Here is a 19415-nt window from a genome sequence, read left to right as displayed (position 1 = left end):
TGTACCGACTGTAATAATGTGCATGCCAAATTGTAAACTGAGGTATCGAGCAACTCACGTGCTTGGCGTCCCCTTATAGCTGGCAGGTAAGGAGACCACAGCAGGCTGTACACTGTTCTGGGTGCTGGGAGTGAAAGGCTGCTGTGGGACACAGGAGGGTGAGGAAGAAGAAGAGAGAGGGGAGCATGGGAGGGAAGGAGACACTGGCGGAGGTTGTTGAGGGAGAGCAGATGAAGAAAAGGAGGTTCTCAGAGGGAGGAGAGGGCTTGAGGGTGCGAGTGGGGAGCGGGAGGGGGAGGTGGAGGAGAGGGGACGGTTGGTGTTAGGAGACAGTTTGGACGAGGACTGGGAGGGTAACACTGAGCAGAGGTAAGCAGCAGAGGCCGACATGCTGTCCTGGTTAGCAGGTAAGGTGGCGCTGCCAAGGCCAGTAGCACTGGGGACGCTAGGGGTGAGGGTGATGGTGGAGCGCATGGTGGTGCGGGGGAGAGATGAGGATGGGAGAGATGAGAAGGAGGTGGGAGAGTGACTGAGTATAGGGCCGGCGGAGGAAAGAGCAGGTACAGCAGAGGAGGCCGGGGTGGAGACAGGGGAGCTGAGGCTGGATGAAGACGGAGAACTCTTGGCTGTTCCGTTGGCCTGGATGTGGATCTGTGGCGGTGCGGCGGACTGGTATTGGTTGTGACTGAGGCTCAGTGACTGAAGCTGTGACTGGGTCTCTGACAAGGACTTTGACGCGGACTGAGAAAATGACTGACTTTGTGTGGACATGGCTTTAGTTTGAATCTGCGTCTCCAGGACATTTGGACTTTTCTGGGCACTGTTGAGGTTCTGCTGGGAGTTGTTTTGGTTTTCCTGGGCTTCCTTCAGCACGCTGTCGTAGCTGGGTGCCTGGAAGGCCGGCTGAGACTGAATAAAATGCCTCGGTCGCTCATAGTTGAAGGCGCTGGGAGGGAACGTGCTGGGAGTGAACGTAGGCAGGTCGGACAGGTTCATGTTGTTGCCTCCTGACTGGGAGGACTGGAATGAAGAGGAAAACCAAATTTGCACCATGGAATAAGACTGGATCATGCAACATCTCAGTGCAATGATTAAATAAAAAATTCTGAGCTTTTTACATTTGACAACAGAAATACTCTTACTGTGAAACTGAGCTTGCTTGGGGTGAACAGCTTGGGCGCCTGGGCTTTCTCCTTGACTTCTGGCGGTGGTGAGGGTGAGGGTGGTGGGGTTGGGCTAGACGTACAAGTTTGGGCAGTAACCTCTGGGGACCTCTGGCCCTCTGAGCTCAGGGCGATCTCGTCCTCGCTCCGCCCAAAGATTTCGTCAGAATACTGGTTGGCCAGCTGAGGTTCAGGGAAACTGCCATAAAGACAAGTGTGTTAGCTGTAGATTTAAAATATATTACTACAAGTCCCTCAAAGGTAAAGGATTTTTCTCTCAATAACCCCCAATGTGTCCACGTTCTTCGTTTACCAACTTCTGGTTCCAAAATGTGGAGTCTGGTGTTGTACACATTTTACGGGATACACAAGTTTCCCACAGCTATACAGTCATTTGAGGTGGGAGGGATGTCTTTGAAGTAGTGACTGAAATACTCATGTGTGCGATCCATATGATAAAAAGTGTATTTGTATTGTTTAAAATAAAAAAAAAAAAAAGATTACAGTATGTTTCAAAATAACTGAAACGGTACCAGTGAGGCTGTTTAATGAAAGTAACAGATATCTACTCCCATTTCAGCCCACTCGCTGGTTTTCCTCCTGTAATACCAAGCCTGGCTCGACCTCTATTTTTCTACTAGGAAAGAATGTTGTTCCCATGGCTACCACGAAGTCTGGGCTACGCAGGAGCAGTAATGACAATAGCAGTCTCCCTCTCTTTACGCGCTCTCACACACTTCCTTGCATCCACACACTTGTTCTGCACTTCTCCTGGGGGCACAAGATGACTAGCCAGCATCAGCTGACCCAGAGCCTAAAACCTTGGATCTGAATCAACGCCGTCTGATAGATGCTTATTGGGAGATTCTGAAGCATGTTAGACTTAGTGGTGTAAGCACAAAAGACAAGTGTAAAGTGTTCTGTAAGTGGAGGTGTGTGTAATCTCTGGCCTATTTTATATCTCCTTTTATATCCTCATTACAAAGAGTTTGTAATAAGGATATAAAACTGTCTTTGGAGAATGGTAAAGCTGGGAGTCTAATGAAAACAAACAAAAAGAGCTGCATGGCTTTCATTTTATTTATTTATTTTAAAGAAATGGGCCCCTAGATATATGTAATCAGGACTTTTTACAGGTGAAAACTTAATGTGTCGATGATCTTTGCTAGACATGCTAAGCAGGAGAAATGTTCTTGGTACTATATCTGTGATGTGTACATATTAGCAGAGAACTCTGAATACGCACATTTCAGTCATTTAACGGTTTCAGGTTAGCATGATTGGATTGAGGATTTAAAGATCAGTGATGTTCCTTCTACCCAAGCGGTTGGTTTATAGCTTTGGACAGTACTGTGTTATCTGAGGGGGTTTCAAAATTCTGACAGCATGAGTTTTAATCTATAAGTAAGAACCAAATTAACTACAGTTTGGGAATATTTGGCATGTTTTAACAGACATGAATGCATCTGTGTGGACTTTCTGCTTCTTGAAAGTAGAGTCCGACTGATCCAGGATTTTTAAGACAAGTACTGATATTTGGGGATTTAAAAATCTGATACAGACCAATCAGACATTTGTTATGTGTAGTTACTCTGCTCAGATCAGCTGGTTGTTTGTCTCATCACCAACTCTTACAAAGTGCCTTCTAATGAACAAACTCATAACACAGTTGAAGGTCGCTTCTCCCATTTCTTCCCATTTCCATTTATTGGCAGTTATAAATGCAAACACCAGCAGATCAGTAAATAGCGCACACTGGCTGCCTGAAAACTTCTGTCTGAAGAGTGTAACACTTTAAATTGCCAGTTTGCCAACATCTCTGCTCAGTACACTTATCGGTTTGTTTCCCTCGCTCTGTTTAACCTTTCTCAGTTTAATACACATACAGTTAAACAGAATTTTAAGTATAGACTGCTGTAAAAGCTTTAGTGTGTCTATCGTCCATGTAACATGCATATGAAATCCAGTCATGTAAAAAAAAAAAAAAAAAAAAAAAAAAAAGCAGTGTTAGGAGCTGTCAGGCCTTAAATGTGCAACAGTGTAGCTTACTGCTGCAAAAAACAAACAACTTCTATAATAAACTTCATAATAAACATTGTGAACTACCGGTACATTCATGAGTATTCCATCGAGCTCAGAAGAACTGAAATAGTCAGAACTCTGTTGAACAAAGTCATGATCCAGTCTTTAAATTATAGAATAGAATAGAATAGAATAGAATAATCCTTTAATTGTCCCACAAGGGGGAATTTGGTTGTAACAGCAGCCAAAAAGACAGATATACAAACAAACAGTGCACAGGACATGGAACAGAAACATACACAATTTTTACATATTTACATCAAGGACAGTGGTTACTATATACAGAGAGTATTGTACAGTTATTAAATTAAATAATATGGGGTGGCTGTAGCTCAGGTGGCAGAGCAGGTCAGCCACTAATCAGAAGGTCGGTGGTTCGATCCTAAGCTGCCTCCTGGCTGCATGCCAAATATCCTTGGGCAAGATACTAATCCCATGTTTGCCTACTGGTGGTGGTCAGAGGGCCCGGTGGCGCCAGTGTCCGGCAGCCTCACCTCTGTGAGTGTGCCCCAGGGCAGCTGTGGCTACAATGTAGCTTACCAACTCCAGTGTGTGAATGTGTGTGTGAATGGGTGGATGACTGAATGTAGTGTGAAGCGCTTTGGGGTCCTTAGGGACTAGAAAAGCGCTATACAAATGCAGGCCATTTAAATAAAAATAGCTACAGATAAGAGGCAAAGCAGGTTGTAGTGTGAATCGGTTGATTAACTTATTGCAGTTACAGCGCAGATGTAAACATCTATGTTTGTTGGGAGCAGTTCTGATTGTACAGTCTGACAGCTGCAGGGAGGAAGGACCTGTGGAAACGCTCCTTCATGCATCTAGGATGCAGCAGTCTGTCACTGAAGGAGCTCTGCAGTTCAGCAACATTTACATGCATGGGGTGGGAGACTGTCCATCAGAGATGTTATTTTGGCCAGGGTCCTTCTGTCTCCCACCACCTGCACTGGGTCCAGAGTGCATCCCAGAACAGAGCTGGCCTTCCTGATGAGTTTATCCAACCTCTTCCTCTCAGCTGCCGATAAACCGCTGCTCCAACATACAACACTGTAAAAAATGACAGATGCCACCACAGAGTCATAGAAGGTCTTTAAAAGCGCTCCCTGGACTCCAAATGACCTCAGCCGCCTCAGCAGGGAGAGTCTGCTCTGACCCTTCCTGTAAAGAGCATCAGTGTTGTGGCTCCAGTCCAGTTTATTATTCAGGTGAACACCCACCTATAAGAGTCCACTATCTCAATGTCCACTCCCTGGATGTTCACCGGTGTCAGTGTGGTGGGTCTGCGTCTCCGGAAGTCCACCACCAACTCCTTGGTTTTCCCGGCGTTGATCAGCAGGTGGTTCTGCTGACACCAGTCAACAAAGTCCAGAGTCCACTGTCTGTACTCTGAGTCTGTACCTGTGATGAGGCCGACTATGACAGAGTCGTCAGAGAACTTCTGTAGGTGGCAGCGTGGGGAGTTGATGGAGAAGTCTGCAGTGTAGAGGGTGAAGAGGAACGGTGCCAGCACAGTCCCTGTGGGGCCCCCGTACTGCAGACCAGCGTGTCAGAGACACAGCCCTGTGACCTCACATACTGTGGACGTTCTGTGAGGTAGTCCAGTATCCACTGGGACATGTGTTGGTCCACTCCCGATAGCTCCAGCTTGTCTCTCAGAAGTCGTGGCTGGATGGTGTTAAAAGCACTGGAAAAATCAAAGAACATGATCCTCACAGTGCTTCCAGGCTTCTCCAGGTGAGTCAGAGCTTGGTGCAGGAGGTAGATGATGGCGTCCTCCACCCCAATGCCAGTCTGGTAAGCAAACTGCAGCGGATCCAATGAAGACCTCACCAGGGGGCGCAGATGGTTTAGAACCAACCTCTCAAGGGTCTTCATCAGATGTGATGTCAGGGCTACCGGCCTGTAGCTGCTGAGGTCCTTGGGATGGGAGGTCTTTGGTACCAGTACCACGCTGTGGTACTTTCCCCAGTGACAGGCTCAGGTTGAACAGATATCCTAGGATGCCACACAGTTCATCTGCGCAGCATCTCAGGAGCCTGGAGCTGACGCCATCTGGACCTGCAGCCTTCCGTAACTTGATCTTGCGAAGCTCATTCCTCACTTGAAGTGCTGAGATAGAAAGAGTGGATTTTGGGGGAGGGGTGTGTATGTTGGAGTCCACAGAAGCCGGGGGTGGGTGTAATGACTGGGAGCTGGGAGGTGTGAAGCTGAGAGGTGTGAAGTCCTGAGATGAAGGACAGGCAGATTGCAGCAGGGGGGACGATGCTGTGGGAGGGGTGGGTGTTTGATCAAACCTATTAAAATATTTATTTAGGTCATTCACCCACCCCAAGTCTCCTGCAGCCTGTGGGGTTGGTTTTTGTCCTGAGATTGTCTTCAGGCTGTTCCAAACCCCTCTGATGTTGTCCTGTTGCAGCTGCTCTTCCATCTTCCTCCTGTAGTTTTCCTTTCCTTGCCTTATCTTCCATTTCAGCTTCTTCTGAACAACTCTCAGCTCCTGTTTGTCTCCAGATCTAAAGACTCTCTTCTTCTCCTTGAGGAGAGCCTTAATTTCAGGATTTATCCATGGCGTGTTGTTAGAAAAACACCGTACCTTTTAGATGGGTACGGTGTTGTCCACACAGAAGTTCATGTAATCCGTAATGCAGTCTTTGATGCTGTTAACGTCATCCTCCAGGGGGCTGCAGAGGTTGTCCCACACAGTAGAACGGAAACAGTCCCTCAGAGCCTCTTCAGTCTCTGCTGACCATTTCCTTACGGTGCGTTTCACTACTGGTTCTCTGTGTACTAGAGGTTTATACATAGACTGGAGATGGACAGGGAGATGTGATTAAAGTCCCCAGAGATCAGGAAAAGGGCCTGAGTTTGCTGTGTTTGGAGTCTGCTGGTTACAGTGTGCAGGACCTCACAGGCAGCTGCAGCGTTAGCAGAGGGCGGGACATACACAGCTATCATAATCACGTGTGTAAACTCTCGTGGTAGATAGTACGGTCTCATGCTAACCGCTAGCAGCTCAATGTCCTTACAGCATAGCGTCTCTTTGATAGATAAATGCCCAGAGTTACACCATCTATGGTTCACATACACAGCCAGACCCCCTCCTCTCTTCTTACCACTCTCCGTTGTTCTGTCGGCCCGGATCAGATGAAAACCATCCATGTTTACGTGTGAGTCCGGAGTTAGCGCAGTTAGCCACGACTCTGTGAAGCACATCAGGCTGCACTCCCTGTAGCTCCTCTGATGTCGAGTAAGGGCTGCCAGTTCGTCTACTTTATTGGGGAGAGATCTCACATTCCCCATAATAATAGATGGAATCGCTGGCCGGTACCTCCTAACTTTACTGCGACGCCCGATCCCGGCTCGAGTACCGCGTCTCTTCCTCCTCACCTCACGGGGGATGTTAGCTTGCTTGGCGGTAGGCAGGGCAGCGGAGGCTCCGAGGGCTAACAGCTGATCCCTGCTGTAAACAATGGGAGGTCGGACCTCCACGCGCTCTCCGGACAAAGACGCCGTAAAAAATGTAATAAAGAACACCATTGTCCATAGAATTCTGAGCTCCATTGTGGGGGACAGCAGTCCACAATAGAAAAACAAAAACAATAAACACAAAACAACAGAGGAACATATATTAAAGAGAAAAAAGGACTGTCAGGTTGGAGCTGCTGATACTGGCTGCCAGCTCGGAGTGGCGCCGGAAGTAGGGACTCGGGCATAAAGATGATTTCTTTGCAGCTTTTAACAGAGATTATATGTGTTTTTCAGCACCGACTGTCCCCCTATACACTTTTGTACACAGCTGAAATTTTCTGGGGGAAAAAAACAACACAATTTTTTTAAAAAGCTAATGCCTTTCAGCAAACGCCCATGTACTGCATTGCATGGTTTTGTTAAATATCCTAAAGTCACTGTACAAAGAAATCAGCTGATTCTGATTAATTTTTCTCAGATCTGATTGGTTAATTCCTCATATCCACACAAATAGTGTCATATACCTACAAGCCTGGTGAAATATGAGGAAGGCCTGAAAAAACAGACCCTGCTCAGGCCTACTGGTTAAACGCTCCTGCTTTGTGTAAGTGGATATTAACCTGCCAGAGGCTCAGTTAATTAATGACAGTGCATTCAATGTGTTGATCCATGTGTGGGATTTTTTTTGTGTGTGTTTTAAATGCTACTGTCTGAATACATGATATATGTGCCCGTGTGCGTCTGTGATCTAATCCTGTGAAAGTGTGTGTGTTTGTGTGATTAAGTGGGCAAAGCTATATTAATCTTGGTATTCGGACATCGGCTGGCAGGTGCAGACACTTTACTGGTGACCCAACCCGTTTAGCGCGCGCACGCACACACACACACACACACACACACACACACACACACAAAAAGACTTCCATGGAAGTTCACTGACTGCAACACAGTAACGATATAATATGAATCTATTCTTTGATTCTATCATTTCCCTTTATATCTTGGTAACAGCCATGGAACTTGGGGTGGGGGTGAGTGGTTGTGGGTACTTAATAAAAGAAAAAAGGAAGAAAATGGAAAACAAAGTCACTCCTATATGTGCCAGCTGGGTCACACAAAGTGCCTCAAAGAAAACGAACCCATTCATTTTCAGATTTTAAAGTGCTCTTTAACAGGTGTTCTGGGAATCAATCCTACCTAAAAAAAAAAAAACAAATAAATTAAAAAAAAAAACATCCTACCCAATGTTTCTGAGCAGACGCGGCGCAGGCGCACAACACCAACGCCGAATTAACTTCTTTTTCTCTCACCCATCCAGAATACTTCTTAAGGTTATGTTTAGGGTTAAGGTTATGGTTAGGTTTAGTCGCAAGTCACCGTCAAATTATAATACGGGTAGGACGTTTTGTCAGAGTAGGATGGTTTCTCAGAACACCGGCCATAATAGGTACACTGCACCATCATTTATCTGGGCTGTTATTTTTACTGTAGAAAAAACCAACAGATGCCTTGCCAGCCTCAGATAATTTCCTCTTCCTGATCAAATAATTTAATCGATAATCAGATAAACTTGATGGCGGCCAAAGAACCTCAACTTGACCTTAATTGCCAGACTGCTGCCAACAGTTTCTGAACAACTGTTGTTGTGTGTAACACAGAGGAAGACCGGGGAGAGGGGGGGTTTCTGAAGGACACCAACGCCATGTCTGCTCTTCACATTACAGATGAGATCATAGCTCTGAACGCTCATATAGGCTGGACAGCCAAACATACTTCACACCGCCAAACACTCGCTCTAGCTGAATGTGAACCGAAGAATGAGGACAATCACAGCATTTTGTTTCACCGCCGGTGGCTTGAAGGTAGAGTTGCCACTGTACTGATGAGCTCATAGCCCATTCTGAGGTACCACTTGGCCCGAGCGGGGACTGTGCTCACCAAACACAGCTAAACAGCTAAATAAAGCCACATATTTATGGTATACACAGAAAGGACAGCCTGAAAGCTACTCCAGAAAAGCGATGGATGACCGTTTCGCACCTGACGGCGTCGTAAATGTCTTAATTGGCTTAATTTCAGTTATGACGTCTACCCCACAGCCTGGGTCAAACAGCACCAACCAAATGACACCGACCCCCTAAATAGACCAAAGTTCACTTTCCAAGCGCTCTAAACATAGTTTGACCTTTTAAGGAGGACATAGCATATCAGGTTTCCACGATATAAACAAGGAAGGAAAATTATCCTGTTGGAAGATTAAAAAGCGGCGATAGTACGGAGTTAAACGAGCTGGAGTCCAAACAGCCAAAGTTAACAGCAGGTAGTAAAAACATGCGTATTGCCGCTACCGGTGCAGACACATGCGGGGGCTTTCTTACCTCGGTAAACGTTTCCACACCACTGTCCTTAAACCTGAGAGAGGACTCACTGAAGCGGGAAGAGCGCGACCCCCGAAACTCCACTGAGGAGAAGAAGCGCGAGGCAAGACTGCAACAGGTGACACCGCGCGCTCACGAGCAGCACGCGGAGTGACGTGACCGCGCACGTCTGGCAGATTGGTTTAGTTTTTCCGAAAGCTCAGCATCGTTACACGTAGTACACACATGTTATTTCTATTTACTGCGTAAATTTAAATATGTTTCCCCCGAAAGTAGAAATTGTTTTCTGATCAATTATCAAACATACTTCTGGCTCGTTCTTAGAAGTATGGAGTATCGACTGTACGGTGTCAGGTGAGAGAGATAATGCAATAATATAACAGCGACCTCATCTGGATAAAAGTAGAACTACAAATGCGTAAAGGAAATATCCAATACCATACAGTATAAAACAAACTAAAGTTCGTAAATAAAAAAGGGTATTTTTTATACAAAACAGGGATGTAGAGTCATACACATTGAATAGTGCCATAAAACCACAAATACATATCAGTGTGCATAAACAGTGACATCAGAGTTATGTAATATTTGTACTGTGCTGTGAAAAGTGTTTTTCCCCACTTCCTGATTTCTTAGGTTTTTGAATATTTGCCTGGAAATGGTTAAAAGGCCATTTCTAAGATTTTGGGACTGCAGCAGTAGAATGACATTTTGCAACAGTGTGAGTTCTGTTACATCTGGAATAAATCTAACAGAGCGTTTCATAAAATGATGATCCAACAGTCAAACATGGTGAGATGGTCTGGGGCTGCTCTGCTGCTTTTGAGACTTGCTGTAATCCTTCAGGATGTCAGTTTGTACCTTGAACTTCAAGATGAGCTTAAATAGTCCATTCATCATCAAACACCCTCCCATGAAGCCAAATGAAAACAACTCTGCATAGAAGAGTGGGCCAAAATGTATCCTCGGTGAGACTCATTGTGAGTTATCACAAAAGCTTGGTTGCAGTTTTTACTGTCAGTGGTGGCACAAGCTGTTATTAGCTTCAGGAGGCAATTATTTGTTCACACAGAAAAAGTAAGTGCATTTTGTATTTACTCAGGTCATCCTTGCCTAATATTTAAAATTCTTTGATGATCTGAAACATGTAAGTGTGATAAACATGCAAAAGCACTGCACTGCACTGTAGATACTGTTGGATGTTCATGAGACCATCATGCACTCACTCTGCAACAGGGATGTCATCTTCTACAGCGCTGTCAGGCCACTCAGGAGGAGGGAGGTTGATACTGTCTGACAGCCCTGGAGGAAAGTCTCTGCTGCTTGCTCTGCAGGACAAAGTCTCTTGTTGGGACATGGCCTCTTTATCTTGCCTGATAGAAACAGCTTCCTGATGAATGGCCTCGGCCTCCAACTGCTCGTCCAGGTCTGCGTGTGGGGTGTAAAGTAACAGAGTCACTATGTGAACTTTTAACTGGAAAACATTGTGGTATGTACAACTGGACTTCCCACCGTCATAAACTTCCAGCATGGCTGAGCAGGAGACAGTGCCGAAAGCGTTGTGGACCACACACTTAAACAGGCCAGAGTCTTCGGGAAAGGCCTCAGTGATCACCAGCGTACACAGCTCCTCTGCAGGGGTTAACACAGCATTGGTAATCAAGACGCCAGGGCTGCAGTTTCACACATGATCAAAGACGCACTGCTCCTGGTTGTTATAGAAACACACCCCTATTATCAAATCAAACGGACCATATCAATTAAAGATGGAGGCCTTTTACGGTCTTAGACCAGTAGCACTGTTGTATAACAACATGTAAAATTGTCAGTGTTTCACTTTCTTTTAGTGGAAAGAACTTTCCCCTCTCATCACAGAGAGCTACTGCGATCGCAAGACGCCTCTTTGGTTTAACTACCTCACTTCGATCAGTACAGGAAGCCCTGACTTTACCATTAAAGAGACTTAAAAACTGATGATTCAGACATGAGGCTCAAATTAATAGTTCAGTGACTCTGGTCATGTGATCCATGCTCCATCCTCTACAAGCTCGATACCATAAACCATCCAGGGCACATGTTTCTTCTCTGATCTTACAGGCTTTGGAAAGTTATTCACCTGCAGAGGGGAACATGGATTCTCTCAAAAACAAAACAAAACAAAGAAAATTTAAATAACAACACAGAAACATCACTTTTAGTAATTTCAGAGACTTTGTTTTTTTGTTTTTTGTATCTTACAATGTCGAGTAGGTTTGACACTTTGGGGAAATGGCTTCTCTTTGAGTTTGAATGTAATTAACATCAGGTACTCACCCGGCACTGATGCAGAACTGGCCTCTGGAAGAATAAGCAAAGAGATGAGATCATTTCTGGAGAATTTACACGGTAATAATATTTTCAGAGTTGTATATATTGAATTCTGTTTCTGGATAGAAAACATCTAAGCGCCTCTAATCTGACCCGTGTGAGCTCTTAACCGTGGGATAAAAAGATGTTTGAGTGCAGGGTGTGGATCTTTACACACTCTTCAGAGGTGAGATCGAGGAGTGTATTTCTGCTTAATCCTTCATCCAAACCAGCTATTATAGTTTAGTATTTTCTAATTAGCTTTGATTTTGATTTTTTTGTATCCAGTTTAGTTGCAGTTAGTTTCCAGAGTAGCTTTTCCTACGTCAGTTTAGTTTTTATTGTTTGAAAATGTTTAATTTTGTTTCTACTAGTTTCAGTCTTTTTTTTTTTTTTAATGATTATTAAGGTCGCCTATGCAGTAGCACACTTCTTATTATTTGTCGGATTTATTCTTCCCAGCCCCAGTCTGAAATTTCTTCTGCTGCGAAACATCTGATCATGTGAAATCTTGCTGCGAAACTCACCCCGCAGCTTTGAGACAACCCCAACATGTTATATCATTTTGTGCGGCTCGATTGGGAATGGTGAGCTATGACTTTGGGTACCGATTTGTCACACGGTTTCTGCAAAATTCCCAAAAAACTTCAGAATTTTTCCCCATTCATTTGAATGGGAAAGCACCCGAAAAAAAAGGCACCAACCCAGGTCACTGTGGGACCCTATCGCTTGGCCGTACTTCATTTAAACTTTATACGAGTTACAAGACTTTGGACTGAAATTCATTCAGGATCAGGAGGACTCATGATCTTCAGCAGCACCTCATCTTCAGAGCTCCACCGTAGGCCCGCCCCAGAAGATGGAGAAGCCCAGCATTTCATGAACAGTCACGGACATCCCCACAAAAGTTCATCTCACAGACAGACAGGGCCGTGGAGGAAGAGGATCAGGGGCGATGGATAACATTGCTCCGAGGTGCTGCCTTGCATTTTGCTCTTTCTCACTACAACTATGCCTATTACTGAAAGGCAGTTCACAGTAAGGCTCAGGCTGCTTGGGAACTGAGCATTTCTTCTCCACTCACATCTTTCGACTTCCCATTTGTATACACCACTGCAACTCTGTCCCCTCAACCCCCATAGACAGTATAGAATATAGACTGTATAAAACATTGATATAGCTACAGTAACATCATCCATTGGTCTCTGAAGTCCCATTTTGTAGCATCAAGATGAGCATTATTACCGTTGCCATCTTGATTGCAAAAACCAGCTAAGGTGGGAAGAAAGAAAGAAAGAAAGAAAGAAAGAAAGAAAGAAAGAAAGAAAGAAAGAAAGAAAGAAAGAAAGAAAGAAAGAAAGAAAGAAAGCTGTTTTCCTATAGATTTCTATAGGTTTCAATTAGGCTAGCTGTTGCCATCTGGTAGACTTCAGACCGAATGTACATTTAGGGTTCTTCTGTATTGGCTTCATGTTTCCAACAAACAATGCTGTCTATGCCCCAACCGGTCGCGGAAGATGACTGCCCCTTTTTGAGCCTGGTTCTTCTGAAGGTTTCTTCCTGTTAAAAGGGAGTTTTTCCTTCCCACTGTCGCCAAGTGCTTGCTCATAGGGGATCGTTAGATTGTTGGGGTTTTCTTTTACAGTGTAGGGTCTTTGCCATGCAATATAAAGTCCCTTGAGGCGACTGGCTATGAATTGGCCTTAATTAGCCAGTGGTCATATTCCATACCCAGCTATTTATCAACCATCATTTGCATTCTATATTCCAAAAGGTTGAATCTGTTCATCTGGACGTAGTGTTTTCAGTGGGACTCAAATAACTCAAAATGTTAGAAATATTCCAGTGTTAGAAAATCAGCACTGCTCAGTGTTAGTCTTTGTTAATCTTCAAAACTGACTAGGTTACTTTTAAACATATAACACTGTCAAAAGTGTTAATTTAACACTCAACAGTGTTGTATTTAACACTCAGAGGTGTGGACCCATATAGACCCTCTCTAGTGTTAATTTAACACTGGAGATTTTGCTGTGTGAAACCATAAAGCTGCACTTTCTTTTTGCCTTATAGTCTCATTTGTCATAACTTTTCCGTTTTGTGGTAAGCTTTTCTTTGGCTGTCACTTCTGCACCCTGACCTGTCTTATTTGGCTCAGCAGAACTAAAATATATATCCTGCTGCTTTTACACATGCACTCACATAACGCTCAGCGATTCTCTGTGCAAGCTTGCTGCGGGAGATTTCACTTGTCATGTTTGCATAGTAAGCTAACGATTGATAAGACGATGTCAGAGGAATTGGTGCGCAAATTATCATCACTCACCAATCAGTACTGTCGCTCTCTATACACAGTTCACGTGATTGCAAAGTGAAAGCAAAAAACAAGCGCAAATTCAAACGCGATTTCAATATGTCACATATTGACAGTGGCTCACCGATGCCAATAACTATTCAATTCAATTCAATTCAATTTTATTTATATAGCGCCAAATCACAACATAAGTCGCCTCAAGGCGCTTCATAGATACAGAGAAAAACCCAACAATCATATGACCCCCTATGAGCAAGCACTTTGGCAACAGTGGGAAGGAAAAACTCCCTTTTAACTACACTGACACACTGGTTTTGTCTTTGTTTTGTAACTTCCTTTCCCTCTTCCTCATATACATATATACATACATATACATATTGAACCTCCCCCACCCTCATTCAGATCTGGCGTTTGGAACTATTTTGGTTTTCATGTGACGTATGACCCTGAAGGTAAGCGAGTCATGGACTAAAGTAAAACAGTATGTTGGATGTGCCACGCAATGCTCAATTACATGGGTGGGAGCTAGTGTGTTAGCGCAGTTAGCTCGTTAACGTGTTGGCCATCCAGCCCCATGCACGGGGCGATCGGCGGTAGCTCGTTAACGGAGATTTGCCGTGTTGTGGCGTTAACGTCATTTCAACGAGATTAACCTGACAGCACTAGTGGGAACACAACGAATATGACTGAACATTTACACCGACATCATCCTAGTGCAAAGACAAGTGGAAGCAGACAAAAACAACAAGCACGCATGCTACAAACTTTACCCGAGTAATTTAGACAGCCGTTAGCACAGGATTCTCCTTATGGGGACCTGATATGTTTAATATGCTGCTGAGAATATAGCCCAGAAGAAGCGTATAGTATAGCTTTTATTTTGGAAAGAGCCATTTCTCTGTAATAAACTCTCTTTTCCAAAGATGAGTGATTCCTCAATCAGATACAGGGCTCGCAATATCGCTAGCCCGACGTCCCGGGGCTAGCGAGTTTTCCAGTCGGGCTACCAAAATCTATCTCTGCCCTGCCCATCGGGCTATCGTAGGAAGGACAAATATATGTCAATGCTTTTGCATTCTTTCGGAAATGTAGCTGGGTAATTATGTCATTGGCATCGGTGAGCCACTGTCAATATGTGACATATTGCAATCGCGTTTGAATTTGCGCTTGTTTTTTGCTTTCACTTTGCAATCGTGAGAACTGTGTATAGAGAGCGACAGCACTGATCTGTGAGTGATGATAATTTGCGCACCAATTCCTCTGACATCGTCTTATCAATCGTTAGCTTACTATGCAAACATGACAAGTGAAATCTCCCGCAGCTTAAACATGTGAGAGGTTGATCGCGCAGAGAATCGCTGAGCATTATGTGAGTGCGTGTGTAAAAGCAGCAGAATATATATTTTAGTTCTGCTGAGCCAAATAAGACAGGTCAGGGTGAAGAAGTGACAGCCAAAGAAAAGCTTACCACAAAACGGAGAAGTTATGACAAATCAGACTATAAGGCAAAAAGAAAGTGCAGCTTTATGGTTTCATGGACAAAAGAATTTCTGTGGCTGCAATATGACGAGCTAAATAACCAGGGCTGCACATAAGTGGTCCGCAGGTGCGCTTTCGCTGTCAAAATAAAAAACACGCACAAGATAAGAAGTTGCAACGCGTGTTTGCGTACATAAGATTTTCAGGAGGAGGACAGATATTTGTTTAGAACTCTGTCGAAGAAGCTCCTTTAAGCAATTACTTTGGTCTTCCTCCACCTCCAAACAAATATCAGAAGGAGTCCAAACCACAAAAGAAGCACGTATTCTCGGAAAAGTGGTTGCAGGAGGTGAGCTGGCTTCAAACAAATGATGAACGCACAGAGATGTGGTGCGGAATGTGCTGTGAAAATGTAATATATGACAAATTAAAAAGGCATGAACATTTTTTTTGTATCGAAAAAATATCGAACCGAACCAAACCGTGAATTTTGTGTATTGTTGCACCCCTAATATATATATATATATATATATATATATATATATATATATATATATATATATATATATATATATATATATATATATATATATATACATATACACGTAACTATCCTTGCCCTCTTTCATTCAGTGTCATCCTCAGTGACATAGGAGTAACGGTTTCCTCGCAAATGCCATCAAAGTGCAGCCTCCTCCCTGTTTGTTCCCCATAGAGGTCCATTTAAATCGGCTCCCAAATTTCAGCTCACTGAAATTCTTTACACTGTCACCACATCAATATAATAAACTCTACAGATATGAAAATTTAATATTTTGTAGACTGGAAGTGGCTTTCAGTCACGGTGAAGAAATCTTTGCGATACAAATTATAGTTTTCTCTAGGAAAACATTTTTTTCAGAGCTTAAATCCTGTTTGCCCTGTGTGTCTGACCCTAAGGTGCAGAAGGGTGTGTATTCCATCACCCCCTTCCGCTGTCTAGTTTTAATTACTGTCTCTTATAATGGTATGGAGGGCACATGTTAGAACCAAGATTTAGGAAAATCAGAGCAAGTATGAAAACACTCACTCTTGCGGAGTATCCTAAAATCATCGGAGTCCAGTATTTGCTCATCCTCTCTGTACCACATAACCTGCAGGGGCGGAGTCCCCCTCAGTCTGCACTCCAGGACCACCAGCTGACCCTTCACCGTAGACACGTCGTGGAGACACTGGCAGAGGGAGCAATGATGACCATGATCAAGAGAAGGTATGACAACAGGTTCATATGAGTATGGTTTCTGATTTTCTTTGTGCACTTTCATGAACAAATACAAGAGTGCACATTTATTTCACCTTAACAAATGTGGGAGCCACTGCGCTGCTTGAATGCTGCTGGTTGTAGATGGGACTCTGAGTCTGGGGAAATGGAATAATCACCTAATTTGTTTGAAAATCATTTGCCATGTCCATTTCTTTATTTACAAAAAGGTTGCTTTCAACATTACAGGACATTAAAATGACATTTAGCTATTTAACCAGTTTATCCCCTTAATGAAACATACTCGTGTGTTTTATCGAATGAGGTGAAATGACTCATTTTAAATGGCTGTAATTACCCTCTGAGGGCTGACACACAGCGGCTGCACCAGGCTGGAGTGTCTCTGACCGAGAAGAGTGGAGGAGGAGGAGGAGGAGGAGATGGTGGAGGAGCAGGAGGAGAGCTCACGAGTGGAGGATGCAGCAGCAGAGGAGGAGGAGATGGTCAGAGACATGGTGCTTGTCTTCTTCTGCACCTTCTGGACTCTAATCGCCAATAATGAAATGAATAAATCTGTGTTTGGATGCTTCCTCGGGTTGTGAGGACATAAGTCTGTATACAGAGTCACACTGTGGGGATTCTTTCCTTATTGTTAAGGACAAAAAGTAAGTCTCCATCTTACAATCATTAGAAATTTAAAGTAAAGATTTATGATAAAATTAGGTTAAATTGAGTCAAGTATTACTTATGGTTCATGAAAAGGAAACGTGTGTTTGTGTGCAGGTCTAACTTACTGTTCCATGTTCCAGGCTGCAGTGACAGAGGTCCTGCAAAGACAAAGGGACACTCTCAAACATGCTGTGCTACAGTGTTGTAGAAATGAGTGTCTGCAGGTATGACTGAACACATACATTTCATTTTACAAAGCACCAGCACAGACTTTTAGCAACTAATAAGATGTTAATCAAGAATTAGATTCCAACCCATTAAATCATATTAATTCAATGTTTTTTCCAACAGTTCGAAACACGGTTCAGTTTTTGTTTGCTTCTGCACACGAGTCACATGTGCAGTGGGGAAGTAATTATGTGATCTCCCGCTGAATTTGTGAGTTTACTCACAAAGATGTGAACAGTCTCTAATTTGAAGGTAGTTTCATTTCATTTAATAAACATGACTTAATACTTGGCTTAGAAACCCTTGCTGGCGAGCACAGTGGTGAGGCGTTTCATGTAGTTGTTTAGCAGGTTTGCACATGTCTCAGGACGGACTTTGGTCCACTCCTCTTTACAGAAACTCTCTAAATCCTTTAGATTTCTTGGCTGCTGCTCAGCAACTCAAAGCTTCACGTTCCTCCATAGATTTTCTGTCAGACTGAGCTCTGGAGACGGGCTCAGCCACTCCATGACATGGCGGTATGTTTTGGGTCAGTATCAGGCTGGAAGACCCATCCATGACCCATCTTCAATGTTCTGGCTGTTGGTTTTATGGTTCATTGCTCCATCCATTGGCCTCTTAATGGGGCTTAATGTTAGTCAAGCTGTCCTGTACCCCTAGCAGAAAAACAGGTTCAAACAGGTGTGCTGGAGTGTTGGGATGGTGTTCTTTGGGTCACACACATTCTCACATTTTTGATTTCTGCCAACCCTTCACTGAATCATTTATATGTTCACTGGCAAACTTAAAACGGGCCTGTATATGTGCCTTCTTGAGCAGGGTGACTTTGCATCGCAAGATTTCAATCCATTATAGCGCACTGATGGTCTTTTAGTCCAGTCCATCCTTGTGCAGGTCTACAGCCTTGTCCCTGACGTCCTTTGGCAGCTCTCTGGTGTTGCCCGTGGTGATGGAGAGGTTGGAATGGAAGAAACTGATCATGTGGACGGGTGTGCTTTATACATACGAGTTGAGATCAAGCGAATCTGTAACTGATCGACTGGTAGGTTGATTGAGCCAATCTGTGGGAGCTTGTTCTGACTGCATTTTAGGGGATGAAATACTTCTTTCTGTCTTTGGTCGATAACCTGTCTCTTTCCATTAAATTGCAACAAGCATAAAATTTAAAAACTATTCATTTCCTTGTACGTGAGCAGACTTAAAAATTCAGCCAGAGATCAAATAATTATTTCCTGGATTGTAAGCCTCCTTTCTGCTGTCTTTCTGTTTTGTGTAAACCATCAAATAAGTAACACATTTTTGGATTAATGCTGAACATGTGTAGGCCTATAAACAAAACTGATGTCGGCACTGGTATCAGTAAAATCTTCTGAGAGCATCCCTGGCCAGAAAACGCCTCAGACAAATGCTTGAGATTAAAGCTGGATGAGCCCCTGTTTAAAAAAGACACACAGTCGGGTGTTGATTAAAACAACATCTTGGCAGGACTGTACGTCACGTTTGGATCAATGAACGTGCACAAAGCCTATGTAATTATGAGATTTCACGTCTAGTGAAACTTTAGACAGGTTTAATTTATAGACTGTATAAAAAAAGATGTGCCTTAAATCTGCATTCTTCCAAATGGCCAGAATGGAGAGAACTATCTTACTGCAACAAGAAGAAGTTTTGTCCAAATGATAGTAAAACAGATAATAAGGCAGGACGGAGCTACTTTGTAACTGACAAGCTGTTCGTTTCACAGTCACTTCCACCCCTCATTTATAATACTGAACTCAAAGCTTCAAAACAGGATTTCACAACTAATTAACACACAACACTTTGTTTGCCTTGAATTAAATTTTACAGCCACATTTGCCTCAATGCAAATTATATTGTAAAGACCTTAGAGAGAAAACCCAACAATCAGACAATCCCCTCTGAGGAAGACCTTGGCAACAGTGGGAAGAAAAAACTCCCTTTTAACAGGAAGAAACCTCCAGCAGTTATATTTAATACAGCTAAATTCAAGCTTGATTACATGCATTTCTATTGATCTGTTGTTTCTTTCA

At 43.6% G+C, this 19415-nt stretch overlaps 1 protein-coding gene across 1 annotated transcript in view; it reads right to left on the bottom strand.

The window, feature by feature from the left end:
• myot (myotilin) overlaps window positions 1-19415 on the bottom strand; it is a 31605-nt gene that overhangs the window by 7867 nt on the left and 4323 nt on the right. The window contains exons 2-10 of the mRNA XM_085473084.1: window positions 17262-17294; window positions 16826-17012; window positions 16563-16625; window positions 16297-16438; window positions 11405-11428; window positions 10604-10723; window positions 10318-10519; window positions 1143-1362; window positions 59-1020 (exon numbers count right to left, since the gene is read on the bottom strand). Of these exons, the coding sequence (XP_085329210.1) occupies window positions 59-1020; window positions 1143-1362; window positions 10318-10519; window positions 10604-10723; window positions 11405-11428; window positions 16297-16438; window positions 16563-16625; window positions 16826-17012; window positions 17262-17269 (1928 nt within the window). The 5' untranslated portion in view covers window positions 17270-17294. The remainder of the gene's footprint in view (window positions 1-58; window positions 1021-1142; window positions 1363-10317; window positions 10520-10603; window positions 10724-11404; window positions 11429-16296; window positions 16439-16562; window positions 16626-16825; window positions 17013-17261; window positions 17295-19415) is intronic.

The sequence above is a fragment of the Copadichromis virginalis genome, linkage group LG2, assembly GCF_057382275.1.
Source record: "Copadichromis virginalis isolate Kocher_CV1m ecotype Utaka linkage group LG2, C_Virginalis_male_GT1.1, whole genome shotgun sequence".
Classification (NCBI taxonomy): domain Eukaryota; kingdom Metazoa; phylum Chordata; class Actinopteri; order Cichliformes; family Cichlidae; genus Copadichromis; species Copadichromis virginalis.
Note: the sequence above shows the minus strand (reverse complement) of the source record. Positions and strands in the feature narration are given on the sequence as shown.